Consider the following 26,786-nt stretch of genomic DNA (forward strand, 5'->3'; position numbering starts at 1 on the left):
TATGCTATAATTTTAGCCAATAGACTTAACCGGGTCCTTCCCTCCTTGATCCATTATGATCAGGTCTGCTTTGTACCGGGACGTCAAGCTCGGGATAATACCCGTAGGAGCATAGATTTAATCCATACCATAAATTCCAGGAGATCCCCAGCTGTGGTCCTTTCTCTAGATGTTGAAAAAACATTTGATAGGATCTCCTGGACCTTTTGTGTCCCAAACCTTGCGATCATTTGGAATATCGGGATCTTCCTGACTGGTGTCATGGCCCTCTATTCCACTCCCTCTGCTACTGTTTCTATCAACTGCGTCCATTCCAACCGTTGCTCCATCTCAAATGGCACCAGACAGGGCTGCCCTCTGTCCCCTTTGATCTTCGCCCTAGTGATGGAACCTCTGGCCTCCCTTTTCCGACTGAACCCTAGCATTCATGGAGTGCAGGTTGGGAACTCATTTTCCAAAATCGCCCTTTTTGCCGACGACATTTTACTTACCCTTACTAAACCCCGGATATCTTTACCCAATCTTTACAATCTATTAGACCGCTATGGTACGCTCTACAGATATAAAATCAATTTTTCAAAATCTGAGGCCATGCTCCTCCATATCCCCCACCAGGATGCTGAGGCCCTTAAATCCTCCTACAGCTTTAAATGGCAGCATAGGAAAATTAAATACCTTGAGGTCTTCCTGACATCCTGTTATGAGCATTTATACCAAGAAAATTTTCTCCAGCTTTTTACGAAACTACAAGCGGATCTGACCTCCTGGAAACTGCTTATACTCTCATGGCTGGGCAGAATCATCGCAGTCAAAATGACTATTCTCCATAAGTCGCTCTACCTTTTCCAGACCCTCCCAGTGGCGGTTCCCTTTACCCAACCGTTTTATATGGAAAAACCAAAAGGGGTAGAGGTCTCCCAGATTTTAAGCTCTACTATCTGGCTTCACATTTTTCACAAATTGTTTCCTCCTACTCCCCCCACGGAACATCCTCCTGGCTTGACATTGAATCCAGCTATAGTCATTCTCCAGACCTATCTTCCCTATGGGGCCTACAAAAGAAACACTGTCCTCCTCCCTCTAACCTTCCTCCAACACTTAAATTTCTCCTACACATATGGGTATTATATTCATCTAAATATATTACCACCCCTATATCTCCTCTTACCCCTATATGGTGCAACCAAAATTTCCACCCAGGTTTGCATGTGGCCCACACGAAATCATGGATAACAGCATCCCTTAAGTTTCCTGCAGATTTTTGTTCACAAGGGCTCTCGCTCTCAGACCTACAATTGCAATGTCCAACCCAATCCTTAAATCCCTTTGAATATTTCCAAATACGAAATTTTTTAGGTTCCCTACAACAGGCCCCACTTCTTCGCGACTTTACCCCATTTGAACAACTCTGTAAATATTGCCCCATGTCTAAAGGGATGATCTCTCAAATATATGGCATTCTTATTGATGCTGCTCTGCCTATTACTAACCCCCATGAATCTTCCTGGGAGATAGATCTTGGCCCTCCACCTGACTTAGAGGCTTGGGACGACATGAGACTGGCAATTGCTAAAACCTCTATCTCTACCCACCTTAAAGAAACTTCCTATAAATTGTATTACTGTTGGTACTATACCCCAGTACGACTCTCCCATATGTTCCCTTCTGCCTCACCCCTTTGTTGGAGGAACTGTGGCCTTCGTGGTACTCTAGCCCATATCTGGTGGACCTGCCTGGCTCTTGAACCCTTTTGGACCTCGGTTCATGCTCTTCTGAACACTGTCCTTGGAGACCCGATTCTGAAAGACCCATGGACCTTCCTTTTAAATTACCCCCCTCCAGATCTCTGCAAACGCTCCGTTAAATTGTTGTCCCACATTCTAGTTGCTGCTAGAAGTTTGATTGCTCATAACTGGAAAAACCCTCTTCCGCCAATCCTCTCTGCCCTAAAATCAAAAATCTGATATATAGCGGAAATGGAAAACATTATCTACTATCTTCACGATAGAAGCCATATGTTTTCTCAGGTTTGGGCCCCGTGGCTCTCCTATGATAGCACTTCACCACCTCTGCTCCCTACACTCGCTGCCCATATGTGACTCATGCGGGATGGCCAAGTCTGCCCCTTCCAATGTGACTCCTCTGTGACAAACCCCCCTAATTAACTAACTGCATACTCTACTCTCCTGTTGCCCATTTTTCTTCCGTATAACACTTCTTGTCTAGCATTTGGTACTCTCTATGATCTCCTGCTTCCTTTGGCTGTTACCCCCCTCCCCCCCCAAATACCCTTTGATCCCTTTTACTGACCCACCCACCCTTATATACCTATCGCTATAAAAAAAATGGCACATTTGTACTGTTTATTATATTTGTGTTTTTCTATGTTCTTTTCTGTGAGCTTTCTAAATAATGAATTAAAAAAAAATTCTGACAAACTACAAACATTGAGTAAGACGAATGGGCGGCCATCAATCAGTATGTGGCCCAGAAGTTGATTGACAGTATACCATGGCGAATTGCAGAGGTCTTAATATTTGCAGGGTTGACCCTTCTTCTTTGACTCTTTGCATAAACTTAATGTAATTGTCAATAAAGGCCTTTGACACTTATGAAATGCTTGTAATTTTACTTCAGTATACCATAATAACATCTGACAAAATGGTCTAAAAAACACTGAAGCAGCAAACTTTGTGAAAACCAATACTTGTCATTCTCAAAATTTTTGGCCACGGCTGTATATTTAATACAAATATATCATTACGCTTTCACATCAGCTGTATATAAGTTTTTTAGGACCAGATATTTCTCTGTTCGATAAATAAGTCCCAATATCACATATGTGAATCATTAGCATGATCCTGGGAATGTAAAAGATCGCTGCTCCCCTTGACATTAACCTGGGATTCACGGGATATTGGACATCTGCACGAGGTGACCGTCCCGAATAGACAGCTGATGAGTGGTGGAGCTTGCCACGGTGGTGCAGTATAGATCAAGTGGTACCCAGTCCACAGAGTGCCTTATGTTTCAAACTTTCATCTTTATTAAAACTATTCATGTACGACAGAGCGCCCCCTTGTGTGTTTCCTTTTGGTGGGTGGGTTGTGTGTGTGTGTGTGTGTGTGTGTGTGTGTGTTCGTATAATTGTGTTCGTATAATATATATAAAATAATATAATATAATTTATTTTTTTCTTCTTCGTTCCTCCTTGCAGCCACACCTTGGGATATAGGAGCTGTTCCCCTTAGTATGGACAGGAAGTTTTATTCAGGGATCACCCTTCACTGTATATAATCCAGCCCCTTCCTCTTGTCCCTTGTCATTTGGTCCTGTCTCCTGCAGTATAGAGTCAGAGTAGGATATTTTTGTTATTTTCTATAGAATGGGACTTTCTTTGCCCAGTGCTCCCTTAGCGCTGCAGTCTGATGCTGGGTGGCTCCCCAAAGGGACAGCATGGAGGCTGGTGTGCAGCAGTGGTGGTATCTTGAAACCGAATCAACAGTGACGCATGTGCTCTTGCCTGGGGAAGTCTCCAGGGGTCCAGCGGCTTAGACCCTCTCTCCATAGCCGAGGCGCGTGTGACCATTGTGCGCAGACGGCACCCTATGAAGTGCTGGACTAGTAGCCTGTGCAGGAGTGCACGGTGCTTGCGCCTGACTAAGCTTAGGACATAAGGTCATAGGGCTATAATATGGCGCTGCACACCGGAGGCAGGTGTCTGTCTCCCTTACAAGTTTTCAGAGGATCCAGGTCATTGGAAGTCTGCAGGTGTGCCACAAAATAGATGCAGAGCCTTCTCCCCAACAGCCAAATAGTGCCCTGCCGAGGTAAGTCGGACCTTTAGTGGGCATTTATACACATTTAGGTCTTAGCTGTAACTACTGTTGGAACTAGAATAACTTGAATAAGGAAAAGCATTTAAAGTGCCTGTATGCTGCCTGTGATAAATAAACCAGGCAAGAGATGGTATTTGGTGAGAAGCATCTCACACCTATAATTGCTCAGCAGCCTAACCAGCTTCAAGAGTTAATGAGCTGGATGAATAAAAAAAAAAAGAAATGATTTGTACCTAAAGAAGAGTTTTTAACTGTGCATATGTCTAAAATTCTTGTGAATATGGCCTCCTAGAGGAGTGTGATTTGTCCAGTGAGGAGTCTGGAGAGATGTGAGAGCCTTTAATATTGAATTGGTTGACAGCATGTTGAAAAATGTATATAAAACCATGAATTATAAAGAGACTCATCCTTTTGTTCCTGAACAAGACTTAAGGTGCGTACACATAACGATTTTTTAAGGAGAACGATAATCGTTCATGCACGTTCACGTTTGTAGTTCATCGTCCATTCTGACTGTCCAACAAACGATTTTCGTTCAGAAAATCGTTCATGTTGTACAGAATGAACGATAAACGAGCGATTTCCATTCACTGTATGCATGATTAAAAAATAGTTAATCGTTCATGAAAATCATTCAGTAATTTAGTAACAAACAATTTTTAGTGAACGATTTTTGTTCACTTTTTCAAGGTAGAATCTGAACGAAAATCGTTCACTAAAATCGTTGGTTAATAACATTGTTGTGTGTGTGCGGCTTTACTGTTTGAGGACAGAGTAAAGTGGGGTAGAAGTTCACAAAGTGATGAAGAAATTGTATCTTTAGAGTAGCAAAATCTAATTAAAAGGCAAAGTAACGTTAATCGTATTGGAAGTATGTATCCTATTAGAGATGATGATTTGCTTAATTGGTGCACATTACCTAAAGTGGACCTTGCAGTTGGGGAGATAATGACAAGAACTAACATTCTGTTAGAGGATGGGGCAGCATGTAAGGATACCATGGATAAAAGAATAGAGAATTCATTCAAGAAATCACATATTTCTTCTGCTGTATCTCTGAAGGCTGGTATAGCTATGGCCTCTGTTTCAAGGGCATGAAGACTCTGGAGTGCATCCTTGCATACAGATATTGAAGAAAGGATATCAAAACACCTTTGAGAAAGTTAGAGATTATGCAGAAAGCTATTGAATATATGAGTCATTTGTGGATACTGTGACCTATTCAGCGAGATCTATGGCTACACGGGTATTAGCAAGGAGAGCTTTATGGTATGATTCTGGATGGCAGATGCGAATTACATAGCAGTACAAACAGGTTGGCTACGTTACCATATGAAGGTTTCATTTTATTTTGGAGTAAATTAGATTCACTGATACAAAGGGTGACAGGAGGTAAATCTTATAGGTTACCTCAGGATAAGCGGAATAGATACCCGTTTCCATCATTAAAACAACAATACAGAGAGACTAAGACCTACAGACCCGGTCGCCAATATATATAGGAGGTATTCCTCAGGAATGACCAGACAGTCCTTTCAGTAGAATTTCAGGAATTCAATCCTAAACCGCAATGATTATTGGGTGCCTTTAGAAATTGCAGTAGGGGGAAAATTATTACAGTTTGTCAGCCAATGGATTAATTATATTCAGGATTAATGGGTACTGGATGTGGTATTCAACGGATATCGAATAGATTTCGAGAAGGAACCAGAAATAGTACAAATTTGTCTATCAAGAATGCCAATTACGAGTGGAAAACATGGCTATGGTTTGCAATTTAGCAAAATGTTTCAGCCTTCAAGCAGTAAAACCAGTACCTACTGTAGTAAGGGAAACCGGTTCTATTTACCTCTCTTTCTGGTAAAAATAAAAAAATCATCAGGAGAATTCAGGAGCATCTTGGAACTAAGAGAACTGAACAAAAGTTTCATATGGAGACTCTAAAATCTATTCTAGCAGGCATTATGGAAGGGGACTTCCTAGAATTGATTTAAAAGAGGCTTACTCTCACGTTCCAGTGAACATAAATTATCAGAAGGTATTCCTGACCATGATGGCGCACCTAGGAGCTCAGGGAATAATGATCTCGTCTTACTTAAACAACATATTGATTTCCGGAAAGAAAGCAGGTATAGTGCGAAACAATGTGGGCCAAGTCCTACAATGCCTGCAGACGTTGGGCTGGATTATAAATTGGAACAAGAATTGTTTGAATCCAGTCCAGAGAATCCAATTTTTAGTGGTTATGATAGGCTGACCCTGTACCTCTGGGTATCTATCAGAAGACAGATGTATGAAGATGGAGAAAATGGTCAAGATCATACAAAATCACAGCAGGATTCAACTCCGTATAGGATTAAGACTGCTTGGCATGATCTCGTCAACCATAGATGTAGTCCCTTGGGCAAGGTGGCACATAAGAGGCCTACAGTGGGGCATATTAAAAATCATTCAGAAAAAAACTACCTCTTTATTATCATTTACGACTTGGAAAAGACACAGAAGAATCCCAAGACTGGTGGACGAGTGTGAATCTGAATAACAAGTCAACATCACTGCTACAACCACAATACCTAGTTGTAACAACAGATGCAAGTCAGTCAGTACGGGGAGCGCATGTCACAACTGGTAACACAAGGTTGGTGGATTCAACTGGAAAATTATTTTCTTCAAATTGAAGAGATGCGAATGGTACAGAAGGCGATACAGTACTTCCAAGACTATCTGAGAGGAACTCCTATAAGAATATTTTCGGACAAAATGACAGTGGTAACATACATAATTTGCCAGGGTGGCACCAAAAGTCAGGCCCTCATGAAAGAGGTTTCAAAGATCAGGACTTGGACAGAAAAGTATTTGCTTTCCCTTTCAGCCCTCCATGTGGCAGTCAAGGAAAATGTGGTAGCAGACTTCTTAAACAGAAAACCATTTCACCCGGGAGAATGGTAATTGAATACAGATATATTTCGAGCAATATTAAGACTCGGAGGTTCGGAAGTGGACTTAATGGCAACAGATATAAACACGAAACTACCTTGTTTGTTCTCAAAAAATCATATACCTGCGACAAAGGGCATAGATGTCTTCTTGCAGAAAGGAAACTTTCTCCTGGCATATGTTTTTCCATCTTTCCCACAGATACACTGTGTATTGAAAAAGATCAAACAGGAACAAGTAAAGGTAATAGCGAACTTATCCTATTGGCCCAAAGAGCCTGGTTTTCAACAGCATAAAAAATAACAGTGGAGGAACCATGGTTGCTACGGTACCAGCCAGAACGGACATGTTAACACAGGGTCCATTACTACATCAGAGCCCGACAGTACTCAATTTAGCGGTCTGGAAATTGAAAGGAGGATATTAAAGCAGAAGGGGCTTAAAAAACAAGTAATACAGATTATATTACAAGCAAGAAGAATTCCTCACCGGTCTACTGCAAGATTTGGAAAACATTTATCTCTTTCAGGGGAAATGAAGCTGAGGCCATGAAGGTGCATATATCATGGATACTGTATTTCTTACATGAGGGATTTATTAAAGGTTTGGCAGTTTCAACGATCAAAGTGCAAATATCAGATCTCAGTGTACTTCTGGATAGGAAGTTTGCAGAAGATGAATTGGTAAAAAGGTTTTTCTAGCAATTAAGAGGATCCATCCACAAGTTAAATGCTTCATAGCCCATGGGATTTGAATTTAGTCTTGAGAGCCTTAATGGTGACTCTATTTGAACCTATAGAAGAAGTTTCCCTTAAGCATCTAACATTAAAGTAGTTTTCCTAATTGTGAGAATATCAACAAGAAGCTAGAGTGAACTACAGGCCTTATGGGCAAAGGAACCATATCTGAACATTAGGCCAAACAGAGTAACATTGAGGACAAAGCCGAATTTCGTGCCAAAAGTGGTCTCATCTGTTTACCTAAATAAAAATATTGTACTATCAGCTTTTTTTTCTCACCCAAAGATGACAAAGAAAAAGAACTACATACACTGTATCTGGTTAGAGCTATCCATCTACATAGAGTAAGTGAATGCAGAAAAATAAAGCATTTAATTGTCTTACCAAGTGGAATCAGACGAGGCCATAGTCCTACCAAACAAACCTTTGCAAGAGAAGTTCTTATCTTTGCTTACAAGACTAGGGCAGTAGCTATCTTTTGGGCAATGAAGGCGAAGGCTTAAGTAGAAGAGATTAGGACAGCGGCAACATGGTCGTCTGTACATACATTTACTACTCATTATGCATACGACTTGTGAAGTGCTCATTTCAGAGATAAGGTGCTTCGAGTGCACCCAAATAAAAAGATATTTGTTAAGCAGAATTATGAGCTTTTGGTTATTTCCGCCCTTGTATATTAGCTTTGGTATGTCCCAAGGTGTGGCTGCCTTGGAGGAACAAAGAAGAAAAAATTCTGATTATACTTATAATTCTGTTTCTTAGAGAGACTCCATGGGTAGCCCATAGATACCCTCCCTTGAGTGTTTTTTTCCAGGAACCGATTACACTCAAAAAGACAAGGGACAAGAGGAAGGGGCTGGATTATATACAGTGAGGGGGTGGTCCCTGAAAAAACTTCCTGTCTATACTAAGGGGAACAGGTCCTATATCCCAAGGTGTGGCTGCCATGGAGCCTCCCGAAAAAACTGAATTATTGGTAAGCATAAACTGATGTTTTTAACAGCCAGCACCTTACTTGTCCATAGACTAAGGAGTGCAATCAGTGACTCAGGCCCATGTTAGCTTCCTGGTAAGAGCTGCGCCGAGCTGCAGCATCGGGTCACATGGTTGTGACATCAGAGGTCTTTTAGCCCACTTGATTCTAGCATGAACTAGAGGCACAGCAGTCTCTGACAAGAGGAGCTGCTGAGCATGTGTGGCTGCTCTAAATACAGCCCGGCAGTGTCCCATGGAGCTTAGGCAGCGGCCAGATGAGACAGAGACAAAGGTCTCTGGGCCTCATTCAGAGGTGGTCGGAGGATGCAAGCGGTCACTCAGAAACAGGGCGGCTGCTTGCATCCTGACCGCCCGCTTCGGTTTCGGTCGTTAGGCTGTGGGTTTACACCCACAGCTCTAACGACCGCTAGGGTGATGGTCGCGATGGTCATGGTCGTGCGGCCGCCTCTGAATAAGGTCCTCTGTCTCACAAAAAAAAAAAGCAATAATGATGGTGTGGCACAGAGATGTATCTGTGCAGGGGGTGGGGGTTCTAGATACTCGGAACCCCCCCCTGTGTGCGCCACCGATGCAAACTCCAACATGTAAGGAAAAAGTGACGGTACAAGGACAAGAAAACTTTTCAAAAGCCTTAAAATACCTGACCCTTGGCAACATATCAAACTACTATTTTACGTCACTAAATTTCTTTTTATCCTTACTTAATAAAAAACATTTTAAGGATATGTGTGTGTGTCGTTGTCACTATACCATGGGTACAGAGACAGATATGAACAAATAACTTTCTGATTAACCAGATATTTGGAAAATGTCAGTGTTATATGGGGGGGGAAAAAGAGTAATAAAAAATCACACTGACAAAAGGGAAAATGCTGACCACAAATTACTGTGGACCACATGTGGTGCCCTATAAATAAACCATAATAATAATAATAATAGAAGGGTCTGATTTAAAAATGAAGCAGCCAGCTCCTTCTCCCCTTATTGTCTTCTGCAAGTTTCAGGGGAAAATGCAGGAGATATATATATATATATATATATATATATATATATATATATATATCACACACCCACCCACCCCCACCTACTGTATGTCACACATACATTACACACACTTAACTTGCAGCAGCTTCGGGTTGTAGACCAGATAAGGATGGGACCTGGCAGGCTGGCACCATGTCATTAGGCCCCTCCCCCTAGTGACAAAATCCCGCGATTTGCAGGTCAATCGGGAGGGGGTGGAGTCAAATATTGGCCCTGCCTCCTCTCGATTGACATGCGAATTGTAGCATTTTGCCACGAGGGGATGGGTCTTAAGAAGATGGTGCTAGCTCTCCAGTCCGTCAGGAGGGGGGGTTCTGGGTACTCAGAAACCCCACTGCATGTGCTAGTGCGTTTGGTGTATATTCAAATTAATATTTTAACTCCCCACTTTAAGAAGTAGACAGGACTTACCTGCCAAGATTCTGGTTTGGAAACGTGGACAAAGTATGATGCCCAAATCATATTTTAATTTCAAATGTTGCAATACCGTTTTTATTTGATAGCAGAGCTGGGACACTTTGCTAGTATGGATACATACCAAAAATATTACTGTGTGGCAATCAACCTAGAAGCAGCAAAATCCATTTTTTAATTCTTTCTTTGAGTGTCAATATGTAACTATTACTTATTCGGAAACCCCTCTTTAAAATTTTGCGTTTGTCCCTATATACTAAAAGCCACAGGCAGGGATGGGGAATACATGGTCCTTTTGTAGTATACCAGCAAAATAATCTAAAAAAAACAAATGTAACTCCTCTCCTTCTAGCAGTATTATGCCATGCTCTTTATCTATTTTGATGAGACCTGCTGACATTGCAATACAGGAGGACAGAACCAGAAGCTGTTATAAAGTTTTTCAGAATCTACTAAACAGTCTGCGTCAGAGCTTCCTGGTGACTGGGACATCAGGCACATGTAGATGTAGTTACAGCACTGCTTTAAGCTACAAGTAACAACAATTCATCATTTTTCAATAAACCAATTTTGGTTCTCGTTTGCATTTGAGAATTCTATACTGACATACCAGCTTATAAAACAAACCTGAAAAAGGAGTTAATTGTGTCCATTTACATATTCTATGAGCACCTCATCATACTCCCTATGAAAACTAGGTTTTAAACTTTAGTGCTATAAAGGATTCATTAAGTTGGAAGCTACATGGCCCATGTTTATCTTATGATAGTTTAGCACATGAAATCGCCTAGCTGTGTTTTTTCTTTGCTGGACCATGTTATTTCTTTTCTGCTTTTTAGTTAAGACTTCGTCATAAGTAATCTAATAGAGGGGTTCTCCTACTATCTCTTATAAACAGTATTGGATCTTATTCAGAGTTACAAGCAAATGTAATCGCAGCTTGCATTTGCAAAAAAATTAGTAGCTTTGCAACCTATTCATAGTTGGTCGCATACATAAGTGTGTAGCTGTGGCTTCCAAACGTATACAGGTCTGATGTGGCTGTAGTGCGACAGGACTGGAGGCATGGTTTGACTGAGTTCTGAAATTGCAAAATTCGCAGTACACAATGCATACACATTAGTGTTCTTGCTGTGTAGTGCAAAATGCATAACGCCCCCTTTCCACCACCACCAAAAAAAATAACAGTACCCAGCTCCAGACCTCTCAGCCTGGGCTGCTATTGGAAAATGGGGGGAAAAAATGGCGTGGGATCCTCCTATTCTCTAATAGCAGGGAGGACACAGCACGGGGTCCCCCTGCCATCACATTAATCAGCCCCAAACTGATTAGCCCAGGGCTGTAATCCCTCAGAAAGTGGGGACCCCAAAAATTAAATGGAGTCCTCCCTCCAGAGGAGCTACCAGCCCTGGTGGCTGTGAATGCGGAGTTAATAGTAATAAAATAGTTAATATTGTTGGTTACAGCGGGACTACAAGCCCCAGGCAGTCAACAAGTGGAACAACAAGTGCCAGCATGTCCAAACATTAAAGGCCCACTGGCCTAATGTGGTAATCCTTTATTGAAAAATAAAAATCTAATAAAATGAAAGAAAAACAAAAACAAATTTATATTTACCAAATTCATGAGTGGTCGTCTCTTCAGTCCATGTAGGTTTCCATAGTTTCGAAAAATAAAGAAGCAGACACAGAGCCTCACAAATTCTGTACAAATGACTGTTCAATATGATTAATTCAAGTTTTGAATTATTATTTTGTTCTCTATTCTTAAGGCAAGGCGAAAGGAGGTTTTTGTGCAGGAAAGATATGGAAGATTTAATCTTGGTGACCCATTCCTTGCTCTTCAACGAGACTTTGAAGCAGGTGCTGTTGCTAAAGAGAAGAAACCAATCTGTAGCAACCCCATGACCATCTTAGAAGCAGTAATGGAGCACTGCAGGAAAATGCAGGAGAGGATGACCACTCAACTGGCTGCTGCTGAAAGAAGACAAAGAAAGGCAAGTACTGCTGTTTACCGCATGTCTGTTAATGTTATATATTAATGTTACATTTTGTGACAACATCCTTATGATAGATCATTTCAATTAAAGTAGCATTAATGTATATTTGGGCTGACCTTGATAAATATTTAGACATGACTTATGTACTATTTTATGAATTTTTTAGCAGATGGTACATGTACATTAGCAGATATAGCACCCTTCTAGATATATCTGAATCTGATTTTCTGTCTGTTGGTGAGAGAGATTTCTTTTCAGAAAATACAGTATTTTGCTCTTTCTCATCAGTCTCTGCCCCAGTGGAGCTTACAGTCTACAGTATATTCCCTACCCACATGTACACACTAATGATTTTGGTCAGAATCCTATTAACCTACTAGTATGATTTTGGATTGTGCTAGGAGACTGGAGTACCCTGAAGAAACCCACACAAATATGGGGAGAATATAAAAACTCCACAAAGTTAGCGCCTTGGGAAACGAACTCAATACCTCAGTGCTGTGAGGCAGTAATGTTAACCATTAAATCAACTGAGGTTGCACAAACTAATGTTTGTCTAAAGGCCTAACTCCCAGTGTTAGCTTGTCCTGAAATCAGGACACAGGGGCATGGCCGTGGCATGTGGACATATCCTTCAGGAGTTGTGCCTAGTGCCACCTGTCCGCAACTAAAGGTGGGTACACACTATACAGATATATCTGCAGATGATGGTCGTACATACACACTGAACGGCCATCATCTGTGTCTGGCTGCGGGTTCCGGCAGACATATCTGTCCATCAGCTGTGCAGCACAGCCAATGTGATATGTCGGTGAACGACAACGTTCACTGACATATCGCGGGTACACACTGGCCGACGGGCAGCAGATATATTGGCTGATCAATTGATCGCACAATATATCTGTTAGTGTAAGACACCAATTGATTGCTGCTGGCAGTGGAAGTTGTTTCCTTCACTGCTTATGGTAAGGAATACACTCCTCCCATGCATATAAAGATGAGATAATTTTCTCAATCTGGACTGTCCTGCTGAAGTTGGGATGGTTGGGAATTGTGCTAAAGTGTCTAAAAAGAAAAAAAAACAGAGGAGGACATTGTGGTAAGGAAAGCAGAAGAGAGTGGTGGACAGTTTACCAATTTGTTCCTGTCCCAGTTAATTGTTGTAAAAAAGGCAAATATTATGGGAAGTAATGACCCAGTTTAACAACATGCTTTACATATAAGGATAATATATATCAATCCTTGGAGAGCGATAAAGTGAAGAGAGACTAAGTACCAACCAATCAGTTCCTTACTGTTATTTAAGTAATATGACAGTTAGGAGCTGTGTGGCTGGTAGTTTATCACTTTGCAATTTATCACTTTCCAGAGCTTTGTACATCTCCCCCAGGCTGTGTTTGAAAAATTAGTTAGGAGGTGATTGGTTGGTTCTTTATCTCTCTCCACTTTTTCTCTCCAAGGCTTAGTACATCTACCCTATAGCACATTGAGGTGATTAACTACGTTTGAATCACCACTTCATTGCTGGTAGGAGTGGCCAGTTTTTTTGTTATCAGTTTGTTTTGGCTATTTGGTATTCTGCTGCATTGCAAATATAATTTATTTATTACACCGCACACATATTACGGAGCGCTTTACAGAGAATATATTAGTCGTTCGCATGCGTTCCTGCCCCATGGGAGCTTACAATCTATATTCAACGTGATATGGACACACATACTCACTAGGGTTATTTTTTGGTTAGATGCTAATTAATTTACCAGTATGTTTTTGGAGTTCGGGACTAAACCAGAGCAAGGATGATTAGTTTATCTGAAGGATGACTAGGGGCCCTTAATGTGTCTATTAAATAGGCAATGCAATACTTTTAATGGGATATTTTCAATATCTTGGCACATGGGATCCGGTGGTCAGAATGCCGGCGCTGGCATCCCGAAGGAAAATAGCAGGGTTGGAGGCAAGGTTATGGTTAGGCACTAGGGCAGTGGTTCCCAAACTTTTTTTTTTAATCTTGATGTCCCGAGGCACCCTAGTTTGGGAACCACTGCACTAGGGGAAGCGTTAGGTTTAGGCACTAGGGGGGAGGATAGGTTTAGACACTGACAAGAGAGGGGAAGGGTTAGCATACCAACCAACAGGTGTCTGTATGCTACCCTGATCAGGATGCCGGCGTCTGCATTGTGACTGCCGGCATCCTGCACCAAACCCCTTTTAATTTATGCCCATTCTCTACACTGGTCATAATTGCACTTTACTTGATCTTATACATTTATGGGATTCTTTTTCAAAATCCATATCCAGCTTATATGCTTTAATCAGTCAGTTGGTAAATGGGTAAAGAACAATTTCCTGCAAAATGTAAAGTATTATTACTTATGCCTTTTAATAAAATATAGAGCAAATACTTGGCGAGTCGAAACATTTACTGTACAACAGTCTTATGGGCAGATTCAATTTAACATGGGCTGTCGGCAGTTTGTGTTGCATATTTTTGTTACCCATAGGCTACAAGAAGAATCTGCCTTCTGGAGTTAATGCGAGGCGGTGCAGAAATGGTTCCCTGCTGCTTCTGCGTTTAATTCAATCTACCCCTTAATCTCAAATTTGATGAGCAGCACAAATCAGCATAAACTGAAACAACTCCATACATACTGTAGATAAAGTCTGTGAATATTCCTACCTGTTGCTTTGAAATAAATCTCTGAATACGAAATGTGTTGGCAGCTGAGGAATTTTTGCATCTGCAGACAGAGGACTGTGGATGAGGACAATCTGGTTTTGGAACTCTGGTAGGGAACGTACAGACTTTGGGCTGATTCTGAGAAGGACATATCTTTGTACAGATGCAAATAGTAAGTTTTAGCATACAGCACAGATGCGACTTTACACGATTTTTGTATATCACCGTCCTATTTTGAGTTGGACGAAACTTTGTTAAATCTGTCTTTCAGTGAAATGGGTGGGAACTAGGAGCAAAGTGTCGTGGGTGTGTAGCTTGAGGTCCGTGCTATTCTGAGTTGTGCATATTGAGAAGGGAAGCTGTGTCAGATGAATCTCTTTGCACCTACCTGGTGCTAGTGCCGATACTAATGACTATTTGCTGCGGATGGAAGAACAGTCTGCTTCCCGCTGGAAGCTGCATGGATCCTCGCATTGACCCTACAGAAACTGGCATTAGCATAAAGTAGTACCACAGAATCCTGTAGACACAGCCACTAGAGGGCAGATTTAACTGCGGCTAAAGCTCAACTATGAGCTATTCAATTAAAGGGTCTTTACCCCGTGCATAAAGCCCCAGACGGAGCCCTTCACAAAGTAACCCATAAATTCCAAGCACTTAACCCGGAGTCTATGGGTTTACGTGCATTAGACACAGGTTTACTGTGCGGGGAAATTTCCCCTATAATTGAATAGCTCCGGGCATTAGATCCGAAGCTTTGCCCTCGCTGTAAACTACGCAGCTAATTGAATTTGTCCCTTTATGTCTATATGGAGTTTTTTTTTGTGGTATGCTGATTTAAAGCTGTTTTACTTACGTATTAATAAGAGCAATTAATTATGAAGGGTATAATGCAATGTTCTGCCCTTTCATCCCCTACTTTCTTTGCATGATTCATACAGATGACAAGAACTGTACAACTACAAAAGAAAACGTACAGTAGGATGTTGTATGAAGTTTATTTATACACCTTTCAAGCTAAACACCATAGAGTCTTCCATAGGTGGGAGAGTAAAGGTCTCTTGTTCTGCCCCCTACTTTTTCACCTATATCCTCCCTTTTATTTCCCTATACACTAAGGGGAAAATTTACTAGGTGTAAGTTTAAAATGGCAATTCTAATCAATGCAGAACACGCTGTATTTTTCTTTGACCTCATATTGCCATTTTAAATTGACTACTTAAACATGCTGAAAAGTGGTGGCTTTTGTATGTTTAGTATATTTTAAGGATTTGTAAATTTACCCCTAAGAGTGAATTTGATTCTCAAGAATACTGCACTGTGCTTCTCTGTTTGTATTCTTGATTATGAGGTACAGAAAGAAAAAAGGAGGGTGGAACAAAGGGGTAACAAGTGAGATACATCATTAAATACAGTAACACAACATGGGAGCAAAAAATGTTGAAAATACGTGTTACACAATGTAAAAGGCAAATATTGTACCACAAAACAGTGGATTAAAGTTTAACACCCTCAGATTGAGGTTCATATATTTTAGAGGGGTCTACGTCTCGGGTGGGGAAGAGTAGCCTCCTCTCCTTCTGTAATGTATACATGCCAGGGGTACAATTTCTTTAGACGATGAATCTTGCATGGAATATGGCATTCCTGCATTTTCCATTTCAAAATGTCTATTTTGAATTGATTACAGGTCATCTGCATGAATTACACATTTTAAGGATCTAAAAGATTCAAGTGACTTCATAGAATTCTAGTGGCCATCTAATGTGAGATTAAGATTATTGTGTATGTTTTGACTGCGCCAAGTCTTTGTGCTATATATTATGTTTGTATATTTGAGTTAATAGTGAGATCCTAGTACACCAGAAGCTGCTCCATCTAGAAGCACTGTTAGGGTCAATTCCTTTATTGTTTAGCTTACAAATTTTTATTAGCCTCATTCCACATTTGACTGCTTTGTGTTCACATAAACATTAGCCCAGGGGGCGCTGTGCTTTTATGCTGGATGGGCTCATAGCAGTCACCATAAGTGGTACATTTCTGCCAAAAATAAGCATATCTGCAGAGGTGCATATGCATACCCCCACCTTTCTGGGTATGCACATAACAGTTGTCTTAGTAGTCTGCATCAGGCTCTTATTGTAAAATCCCAAACCCATGTGCAAATCCTGTGCTTAACTCACCAGTCTTTCTTTGTTGTCAGCAATACTAGGTTACTGTGTGTACACTCTGGTGGTCGGAATGCATTTAATACCAGTAAAATAAGTCCATTTAAACCACACTGTTTGTTTAATATGCATTTTATACACATTAACATGTGGTTTCTGTTTTTATTATTAAACATGTTTTTTTGTTCAAGGCAAGTGCATGTGAAAATAGTAAACCTTTTGGTTTTGTAATACCCTGAAATGAGTGTAAATTTTCAACTGCTGTGACGTGTCAGACACCCTTATATAAAACTGCATCATAGCGCAAGTGAACAGCACACGTAAGTACAAATATGTACAGTATAGGCTCATTAAGTACATTGATTTCAGTTTTCTTATGCACTTTAGTGTTTATAAAAACAGCGACATGTTAGCAGCAGTGTCTACCTACTCTTATTTGTAATCCTTACCATTTGTTTTGTGACAGCAAGTATTTCTTTTTGTATATGAGGATATTGGTATGCAGTACCACACCCAGTATATGCATTGACCTGACATGTCTTCATGGGAGAACACAATGACTGGTTTGATTTTCTCCGTATATAGTTTTCAAAAAGCTGCATAGTTTCACTAACGTGTAATGCCTCAGGAACTAATGTTGGGGGAAATGTTTCAAAGCTTCTAAAAAGTGGAGAAGTTGCCCATAGCAACCAATTAGCTTCTAGATAGCTTTTATCAAGTGCATTCTATAAAATGATAGCTAGAAGCTATTTGGTTGCTATGGGCAACTTCTCCACTTGTCCTCTTCTCTACTCTTTAGAAGGTTTGATGCATCTCACCTTATGTCATTCCGTTTCAAAAGTAGGGTCAACTTATCATGCTCTGAAGACTGTGTGCGCTGTGTCCTGAAAGCTTGCTGTGTATTTGTAACTAACATTTGACGATGTGTACTCAGCACGATCTTGTTAGCGACGACACCAGCGAGGGACCCGGCATCAACAAGTGCATACACACTTGCTGATGTTGGGAGCGACATCGCGACGGCAGGGGCCATGCTGCATTCGGCCGGTCTGACTGACTACACACTAGAGGGTACACACTAAACGATGTGCCCGATAAGTCATCCATATCATCTAGTGTTTATCGGCCATAAGTTAGGTAGAAAAGGCTGAGCAGGTTGCCCCAAGATTGTGGTATTTACCTATTAATTGCTGGTGTAAAGCAAAATAGATAAGCAGTTGCAAATCCATCAACAAAGTTGACAGTCAATTTCAGGAGGAAATGCGTAAGTCAGCATTAATCAATTTTGTGTGGAAGATTTAACGAAGTATGAGCTTTTTCATCCTTCTTTTTTAAGGTGGATATGTGTTTTTGCTATCATAGGCACAATTTAGCCAATAGCTGTTACTTTAATATTTACTTATTTACTTTAATATTTTCCTTTGTACATGACCTTAAGATGATCGAATACACAAGCTAACAAGTTCTGCTTTAGTGAGCCAAGGGAAAAAAATAACATAAGCAGGTTTCCATAGAATTTTGCAGGACTCAAGAAAAACTTGGAGCTGTATCCTAACAGTAGAGTGCATTAAGAATTTTCTTGAGATTTCTAACATTTGTAGAATTTGGGGAAACAATATCAAATATCGATTCTCAGTTATGGTAGGTTATAGAGCTTTTTATTTTGATTAAAGCTTTAATTAGCTATTGGACTAATGATAGATCGCACCTTGTGATGGATTCAGCATTATGTTAGGGCTAACTTTGTGTTATGACTGAGATACTTACCTGAATTATTTTTTATTTGAGCAAAGAGATGTTAGAATAATCGTATTTGTATTGAGAGAATCTTCTCTTTGAAATAAGCAGTCTTGCCAGGTCACCTGAGGGAGATAAAAGCCCCAATTATTGGGATGTTTAATGGTGGATAGTAAACCACTTTTAAATACTGCTGGCTAGAGATCTATTATGTATAATAATTTTTTCATACTTCTTTCAGTGCCTGTCCATAGTTTTATCTAAAAGATCATTAACCTGTCTTAAAGTTACATAGTTGAACAGTGAAAATAGCGATTTTGTCTGTGCATTGGTCTGTTATATACATCATGTGGAAATCATTATATATAATTATGTATTAGGGGAGGCTAAATGTTTAGCATGGTTTTCATGATGTGGTGGCCTATTTAATGGGACTTCAGTTGGCAAAATGACGTGAGACAAACTTTTGTTCTTTATTTGTAACCATATATACTGTATATATTTTTTTTTCTTTATTCAGCTTGAATCAGAGAAAAGTCAACTTCAAATCATAGAGCAAGAGCACAAAAAGCTATTGGCTCGTCTTGAAGAAGAACGTGTTAAAAATAAACATGTGGTCCTGATCCTAGTAAAAGAATGTAAACTTTTGGCTAGTAGAATAGTAGAAGAAACTCAAAAGCTTGAAGATGCAGTGTCAAAGCTAGAGGAGGAGAAGAAGCGGAGTACTGACCTGGAAGAAGCACTCACTGCTGAAAAACAGCTCCGAACACAAATGGAAGCACAGATGGAGGCTCAAATTGAGAAACAACTTTCAGAGTTTGACACTGAAAGAGAAAATCTCCGTGCCAAGCTGTCCCGGGAAGAAGCGCACACCAAAGAACTACAAGATGAAATAGACCGAATGAAGAAAATTATTGAACAATTGAAGATGTCACGAGAAGAAGATAGTAAAGCAAATATATCACTGCTTCGCAAAAACAAAGATAAACACTCTGTGTCTGGAGGATCACGGTCTGTTTCTTGCCAGGCAAATACATTAGTGGCAGATAGTGACTCTGAACATATTAAGAAGTCTCCATTGACTTTACCAGCAAAACCATCTATAGTAAACCATGCCATAGCAGGCAACACAAAGATAAATGTTTGCACAAATTCAGCATTTGTTAAACCTGTTTCAGATAGACAAACAACCCACCATGATTCATTAACTGGTCTTCCTACAAGCCATGGCATATCTCCAAATTATAGCAGGACAGAAGAGAATGGATGCTCTTCAGAGCTGTCCGGCAATCCCGCTGTCTACACAAACATTCCATTTTGTACAACTCCAGCTTCGCCAAGTTACTTGTCCCAGTCTATGCAGAGCTTACATTCAACTTGTTCTAATATTACTGTAAATTCAGGTCTTAGTCCTCGCATCCAGGCTGCCAAGTTCAAGTTTCAGGCAAATGCCAATGAGCATGACCAAAATGGAAACACAACTCAAACTCCTCAGACAAGAGAATTATCTCCGAACAGCCGTGAAAATATGGTTGCAAAACAGATGGCAAGAAATACAGTGACCCAAGTCCTTTCTAGGTTTACTAGTCCTCAGGGAGGTACACAACTGAGACCTGGGTTCTCACACGCAATGGAAACTGGCACATATCCTCCAGTTGCTGGACGTATTGGTCATCCATCTTTTGCACTGAAATCGACTTCAGTTTCAAGAGTTGATAGGGGAAATCCTCCACCTATTCCTCCCAAAAAACCTGGACTTTCGCAAACTCCATCTGCACCACATCCTTTGTTAAAGACACCACCAACTGCTGGGGGAAAGAGTGAGCATAAGCCCGTTACATCTGCTCCCTCCACTTCAGCACATGGGTTCAGGGTATTAAACGAGGAAACTGTATCTAAGTCGTCTTCTCCTCAGCTGCCACCAAAACCATCTATAGATATACCTGTGGCATCTGCAGGCTGTGTCATACCAGCTATAGGCACATCACAGGTGGGTGCTTGGCCTTCCCAGTCCCCAGGATGGAACGAACCTGCATGTTCAGAAAATTCCCTTGTCATTCCCACAACCATTGCCTGTAACTCCTCCATATACCCTGTTAGTGCCTCATCCTCTAGACCATGTGATTCAGACAGCCTCCTGGTAACAGCATCAGGTAATGGGACATCAGCTTTACACTGTGTTCTCTGCCAAATGTCTCCCTTTGTGATTCACTGTTTCTTATCTTTCATTCTTCAGTATAGTCGTTTCATAGCACATTGTATTCTCCTTTCATACATGGGGTATGACAATCTGTTTTTCTATGATATTGGTGCAACATGCACTTCTTCCCTACAAAATATTTTCCAAGAAATGTTTTGTCTTGTTGGCTTAAAGTAGGATGAGGTACAATTTATTCTAAAATGACTGCAAAATGAATGCATTAAGTGTGTGTGTGTGTGTGTGTGTGTGTGTGTGTGTGCGCGTGTGTGTGTGTGTGTGTGTTTTGTGTAGATTTTTTTTATTTATTTGGATAAACAAACTGAACAGTCCAAAAAATATATTTAGACTATTTCATATAGTTGCTCTAGTTATGAGACTACAATAGATCAGGTGTCAAGTGCTACACCCTATAATAATGGGCATGTAGCTGAATATAATTGAATGTCCTTAGCAGATGCATGAATGCCTAAATCCTGTGATGTATTGTAGCATGTCCTCATGTGCTGACCTCCAAAGCATTGCATTCTATTGTATGCCAAGCCAAAGGATCCCAATGACATGTGATGGCAGACTCTGGTAAAGTGTGGATGAGCTGCTGATACATCTAAGCTACAGATAAGATTTGTGTTTGGACTAAAGTTGCCTTTTCTTCTTATTCCTAGATTTGCCATTTTCCATCAAACAGTCTTGGCTTACTGTGCTCTGCACTTGTTCATGCAGTTTTGAAAAAAGCAGAACATTCTGCCAATTAGGAGGCCCAGCTTCACATAAAATTTCACGAGCGTTTGCCTTGATAGAAGTTAGGTCAGTAACTGCCACTGCTTTCTTAATGTAATGTTGCCAGAACTGAGCTGATCAGAGACTCTGTGGAGCCTCTTGTCATAACTCACAGTATTTCTTCTTTGTTTGCTTAGGCGTCTGTTTCATTACACTTCCTAACCCTGTAACAGATCAGAATTCTTCTACATAATGTAAGCTAGAATGTTATAAAGAACCACTAATCTCAAAATACAGGTTGCCTTTTATATAAAATACAGCTATTAATGTTCAGAAATCTATAAATATTGATCGGGTATATCGTATCGGATGAAATCTGGCTGGCTTTTCCCTGACGCCTGTGAGGGCAGTCCGGTATCTTTATCCTTTCTTGACAGAAAATGTTGATTACAGTGAAAGTCTATTTATTGTTTGTTGCATAGTACCAACATATTACACAGGTCTTTCCATATGTAATCATTCACCCTGGTCCCTGACCTGCTAGAGCTTAAAGTCTAAATTCCCTACCAGACACACGCGCGCACACACACACAAAAATGTCAAAAATAGCAGGAACTGTATAGGAAATTTAAACAAAATGTAAAACGATACAAGGCATGGAACCTTTTTCATAAATATTTGTAAGCATCATTAGCATGCCTACCAACCGCATCCATTTCAGTGGGACAGTACTGACTTCAGGTTCTGTCCAACCTTCACAATCCCGAAATGTATTGTCCCAATTGCTGGGAGATTGGAGTGGTGTGTTTCGTTCTCTGCTGCTCTACCCCCTGCCACTGGTGTGCGTGACAGTGCATTGGTGAAAGGCGGGGATTAGGGGCAGCCTACTGATTTTCAGTGCAAGCCTTATGCCCCCTTGATGTAGCCACGCTACAGAAGGTGGCTACACCCCTCTGTGATACAGCCACACCAATGACCTCATCTGGCCACCTCCAGTTGGGTGGAATGTTATTAGGACTGGAGCTGCTGAAAATAAAATAACTTGAATTCTTTGTTTAGGGGTTCCTTACTTTAATTAAAGTGTGTCTAACGAACAAATGGCCAACCCCAGATTCCTAGGATTTTTGCTTTACTTTCTTTTTTTTTTTCTTTTTAAAGAAATGACAACAGCTATAAAAAGACATGCAGCCATTTTAAATATACTTTGCTTTCAAATTACTCATTTTTATTTCAAGCATGATGCATTTGAGTTATTGGTTAATTTTAAGCTCATAGATTTTCATACCCCATGACTTTTTGTATTAAACTGCAAATTTCTTACAATTGTAAAATCACTGTCTTCACCTCCTTACAATGCAATAATTTGTTTACGAATGTGATTTGGCTTGGAAATAGGATGAAAAGATTGAAATATTGATTTTGGCTCTCAAATTAACCATCTCCACATTCTGAAGCTGATGCCAGAAGCTGTTCTTCTGTCCCTGCTCCCTTTTCCATTACTGCATGTTTTTCTGGCTTATTCAAATGCTTCACCTGTGGCTTTTTTGTATTAAACATCTTTTTTTGCTTCTTGATAAGTTGCTCTCTTGTTCAGTAAGTTTAACATACGTATATTAAGTGGAGAAATCTTTCTTGCTGGTAAGCCCTTTTTTTTTATTTTTTTTTTAATGCTTTTTGGCAAAATGTATTGTCTGTATCACATTTGCTTATTATTTTTTGTTTTATTTTCTGCAAATTGCATAGAATTGTCTTTTGCCCAGTAAGCAATAATGTGAATAAGGCTGAATTACTCATCTTAGTTCATAGTGATTTATACAGAAAAAGCTGCAGTATGTGATGATCAATCACGTTCATACTTTTCTCTTACTGCTTTTTTTGCAGTATATGGTATCAGCGTTGGCCTTCACACATTGTTCAGTTATCTAACACAATTTACAGAAATAACACATGTTGTCCTAAGTCTTTTAGGCTAGATATAGTAAATGGTTAAATAAAATATTTTATTATAAATTATATTTAGATTAATTGTGTATATATAACCATCTAAACTGAATAATGCATCAAATTTGGCACATAATTCATGGTAACCGTGTTATGATGCAGTTGAATGTGTTTAATAAATATAAGCAAGGCCTTCAATTTATGGCTAAACTAAAGGTCCCGAGATGTTGCCCCATTACTCTTGTACTTAATGTGCATATTGCAGTTACTAACTTTACCTACTGAACATCCAGTAAATGCAGCCCGCTGACTACTAAGCCTGTCTAGTCTTTTTCAAATTTGAATTATCTATACTCTAATGCTGTACATAACAAGCAAATATAGAATTCTGTATTGATACATTATATAAAGCTGAAATAATATATTAAAACCATGCTTTACATTTATGTAAATAGGCTCGTTCATCATCTGTGTGTATTAATGTCAAAATAATTGGCCATTACAATTAGGCATTCCTGATAATAAATATTCATATTGTAGCTTTTTAATATATAAATAAAAACTTGTGATGTTTCATGATGCTTTTATATTTGTTGTATCCCCCTTGTCTATTACTTTGACTCACAGGCTGGTCTCCCTCCTTAACTTCTTTGCTAACAAGTGGTGGTCCTGTTCCCCTGGGAGACAGGTCCACCATTCTTCATCAAGCTGCTGCCCAGGGAAATGTCACTTTATTGTCAATGCTGCTTAATGAAGAAGGACTGAATATAAATAACTTATGTAAAGATTGCCATACTGCCTTGTATTCTGCTGCTGCTAATGGAAATACAGGTAAGATGTCAGTTGCTATAACTTTAGTGTGTTTTGTCCATTTGAGATGCTGGTTAACTATTGAACAACCGGACTGTTTTGGCAGATGACTACATTTTTCTGCTCAAGCTAAGGGGCGAGATTTAACGAACTTCTAAAATAGGCAAGTAGAGGGATAGCTCATAGCATCCTGTCAGATTCTAGCTGCCATTTATCTAGTGCATTCTATAAAATTATAGCTAGAATCTGATTGGATGCTATGAGCGACACCTCCACTTGTCCTCTTTAGAAGGTTTAATAAATCTCTCGCTAGCGTGCATATTTATCACATCCCGCATTTATGAGTTTCTCCACCACCACGCCCCTCTCTCTCTCGCTCTCTCTCGCTCTGTCCCTATCACCACCCCCTCACTCTTTTCTGAGCATTACTGAACCTGGTGAGAGGGGTCAGAGTTCATACCAGCTGTCATTACAGGCCAATTTGGTGACAATTTTTTATCAGCAGTCGATTTTATTATATAGATAAAGCGTATTCTTCTTTCATGAATCATCATAGTCCAAATGACAATTAAAATGTTTTCTTTTGCCTTTTTTGATCAGTCATAATTGAAATTGTAAAAAAAAAATAAACCAAATCCAAAAACCTAGAAAAACCCTATCAGACAAACAAAGCAGTAATAATAATAATAATAATGACCTACCAACACACTAATGCTGAATGGTGCTAAGTAATCAAAGCTGAGGATTCCTTGGAACTCCCCACCATTAGCAGCCAATTGCAAGCGTGGGCAAAAGTTTGTGATTGGCTGCCTGTAATGGGATGTCTTGGCTTTTATTATTAAGTGGTAGTCAACAATAATGTGCAGGTGACGTCTTTCAGGTTTTTTTTTTCTTATTTAGACAATGGTTTAAGAGGGTGATTTATCAAAGCTTGGAGAGAAATACATTGGAGACAGATAAAGTATAAATCAATCAGTTTCTAACTGTATGTTACAGGCTGTATTCGAAAAATGATAGGAACTTATTTGTTGGTACTATCTCTCTCCACTTTATCTCCAAGCTTTGATAAATCTAACCCGAAAAGATTATGAATACGTTTTTGTGTATTTTGTTTACATTATTTACTAAATTTGCTATAGTGAAAAGGTTTCTTATTGAACTTTGTTATTTATACGTGGACCATTAGGGAAATGTCCCTCCAGATGTCCCAATTTTTTAAAAAATATTGTCTCCAATATACCAAGGGGTTAGGTTGAGCCCCAGCAGTTTGTTTTTTTTTTGTCAGCACAAAATCTGCCTTATAGAGACACCAAGCTTTAGCATTTTGGTATGGACACCTTACACTTGTGGTCTTCCAGTTATAGAGGAAACCAGTCTGGTTTCAAATCTTTGAAGCCACAACTGGCACAGTGGTCTGTGGGGGGTAGGGGACGAGGACAGGTACTAGTATTTCTATGAGACCGACCTCTATAAGGAATACTTGTAGAGCAACAGAATACCACCAATAAACTACAGCTGTGACCGTTGTTTTTTTAAAGAGGGATGTGGATGCCCAGTTATCCAGTATGTGTTATTTATTCTACAAATTGTTCAGAAGTTGGTAACAATTCACAAATACGCTGGCAGCAAATCTGAAATACACTATATTTCATAATTGTCTGAATCCTTTTGCTCATATCTAATTCTCAGCCATATATAACCCCGTGAAATATTTTTTCGTACATTGATATTTTACTTTGGATTCTCACACTCTATTTTGTTCACTTGCAGACTGTGTAAAGTTGCTGCTGACGTCAGAAGCACAAGTAGATGCTACTGTTTCAAATGGCTTTACAGCCTTATGCACAGCAGCTGCTCAGGGACATTCAAAGTAAGAAGCATATTACTCTGCAAAATTTGTTTGTTACTTAACTAGGTTTGCTGTTAAATGTTTACTAGAGATTAGGGCTCGCATGAAAACATAGGGTACACACATGAGTATTCATAGTGACTGCTGGATGGCACACAGACATTAGAACATGTTTCATTCAAGCTTGTACAGTGTTCACAATGCTTGTATACTGGTAACACTTTTTTTCCTGGAGCAAATTCAGTTGTTTTGGGCGGCGCGATAATTAATGGGCGACCTTCGGAGCAATTCAATTGTTTGGAACGCCCATTAATTATTGTGCTTGTCCAGCCCAAATAGATCAGGTTTAGCCGTGTACAGCATTTTTGTTGCTTAAAACCAGGACTTTTCGCACATTTCTGCTCATCGCCTCAGGAGGGGGCAAACAGAAATGCTCTATTTGCACCCAAACAGAGCAACAATTGAATTGCTCCGTTGGACGCCCAAACTAAAGTAAATGGGTGGCTACTGCTCATTTTATTAAACTATGTTGACTGCGTACCTCACATGTGAACAGAGAAAGATGGCAGTTGCAATGCTACGTTAAAAAAAAATTGTTGCCATTGTTAAGGCATGATTAAAAAAATCATGAGGTATTAGAAATATTCTGGCTCACCTCAGTAGTTGTGTATATATAAGACTACATTCTAGATATCCTCTACAGAGGTTTCATTAA

General features: G+C 39.8%; 1 protein-coding gene across 1 annotated transcript in view; it reads left to right on the top strand.

The window, feature by feature from the left end:
- Positions 1-26,786, top strand: part of CTTNBP2 (cortactin binding protein 2) — a 114,438-nt gene that overhangs the window by 46,964 nt on the left and 40,688 nt on the right. Inside the window, exons 3-6 of the mRNA XM_088457680.1 lie at positions 11,742-11,966; positions 19,075-20,707; positions 24,040-24,243; positions 25,993-26,092. Of these exons, the coding sequence (XP_088313806.1) occupies positions 11,742-11,966; positions 19,075-20,707; positions 24,040-24,243; positions 25,993-26,092 (2,162 nt within the window). The remainder of the gene's footprint in view (positions 1-11,741; positions 11,967-19,074; positions 20,708-24,039; positions 24,244-25,992; positions 26,093-26,786) is intronic.

This window comes from Taudactylus pleione, unplaced genomic scaffold, assembly GCF_031769625.1.
Source record: "Taudactylus pleione unplaced genomic scaffold, aTauple2 ptg000041l, whole genome shotgun sequence".
In the NCBI taxonomy this organism is placed as follows: domain Eukaryota; kingdom Metazoa; phylum Chordata; class Amphibia; order Anura; family Myobatrachidae; genus Taudactylus; species Taudactylus pleione.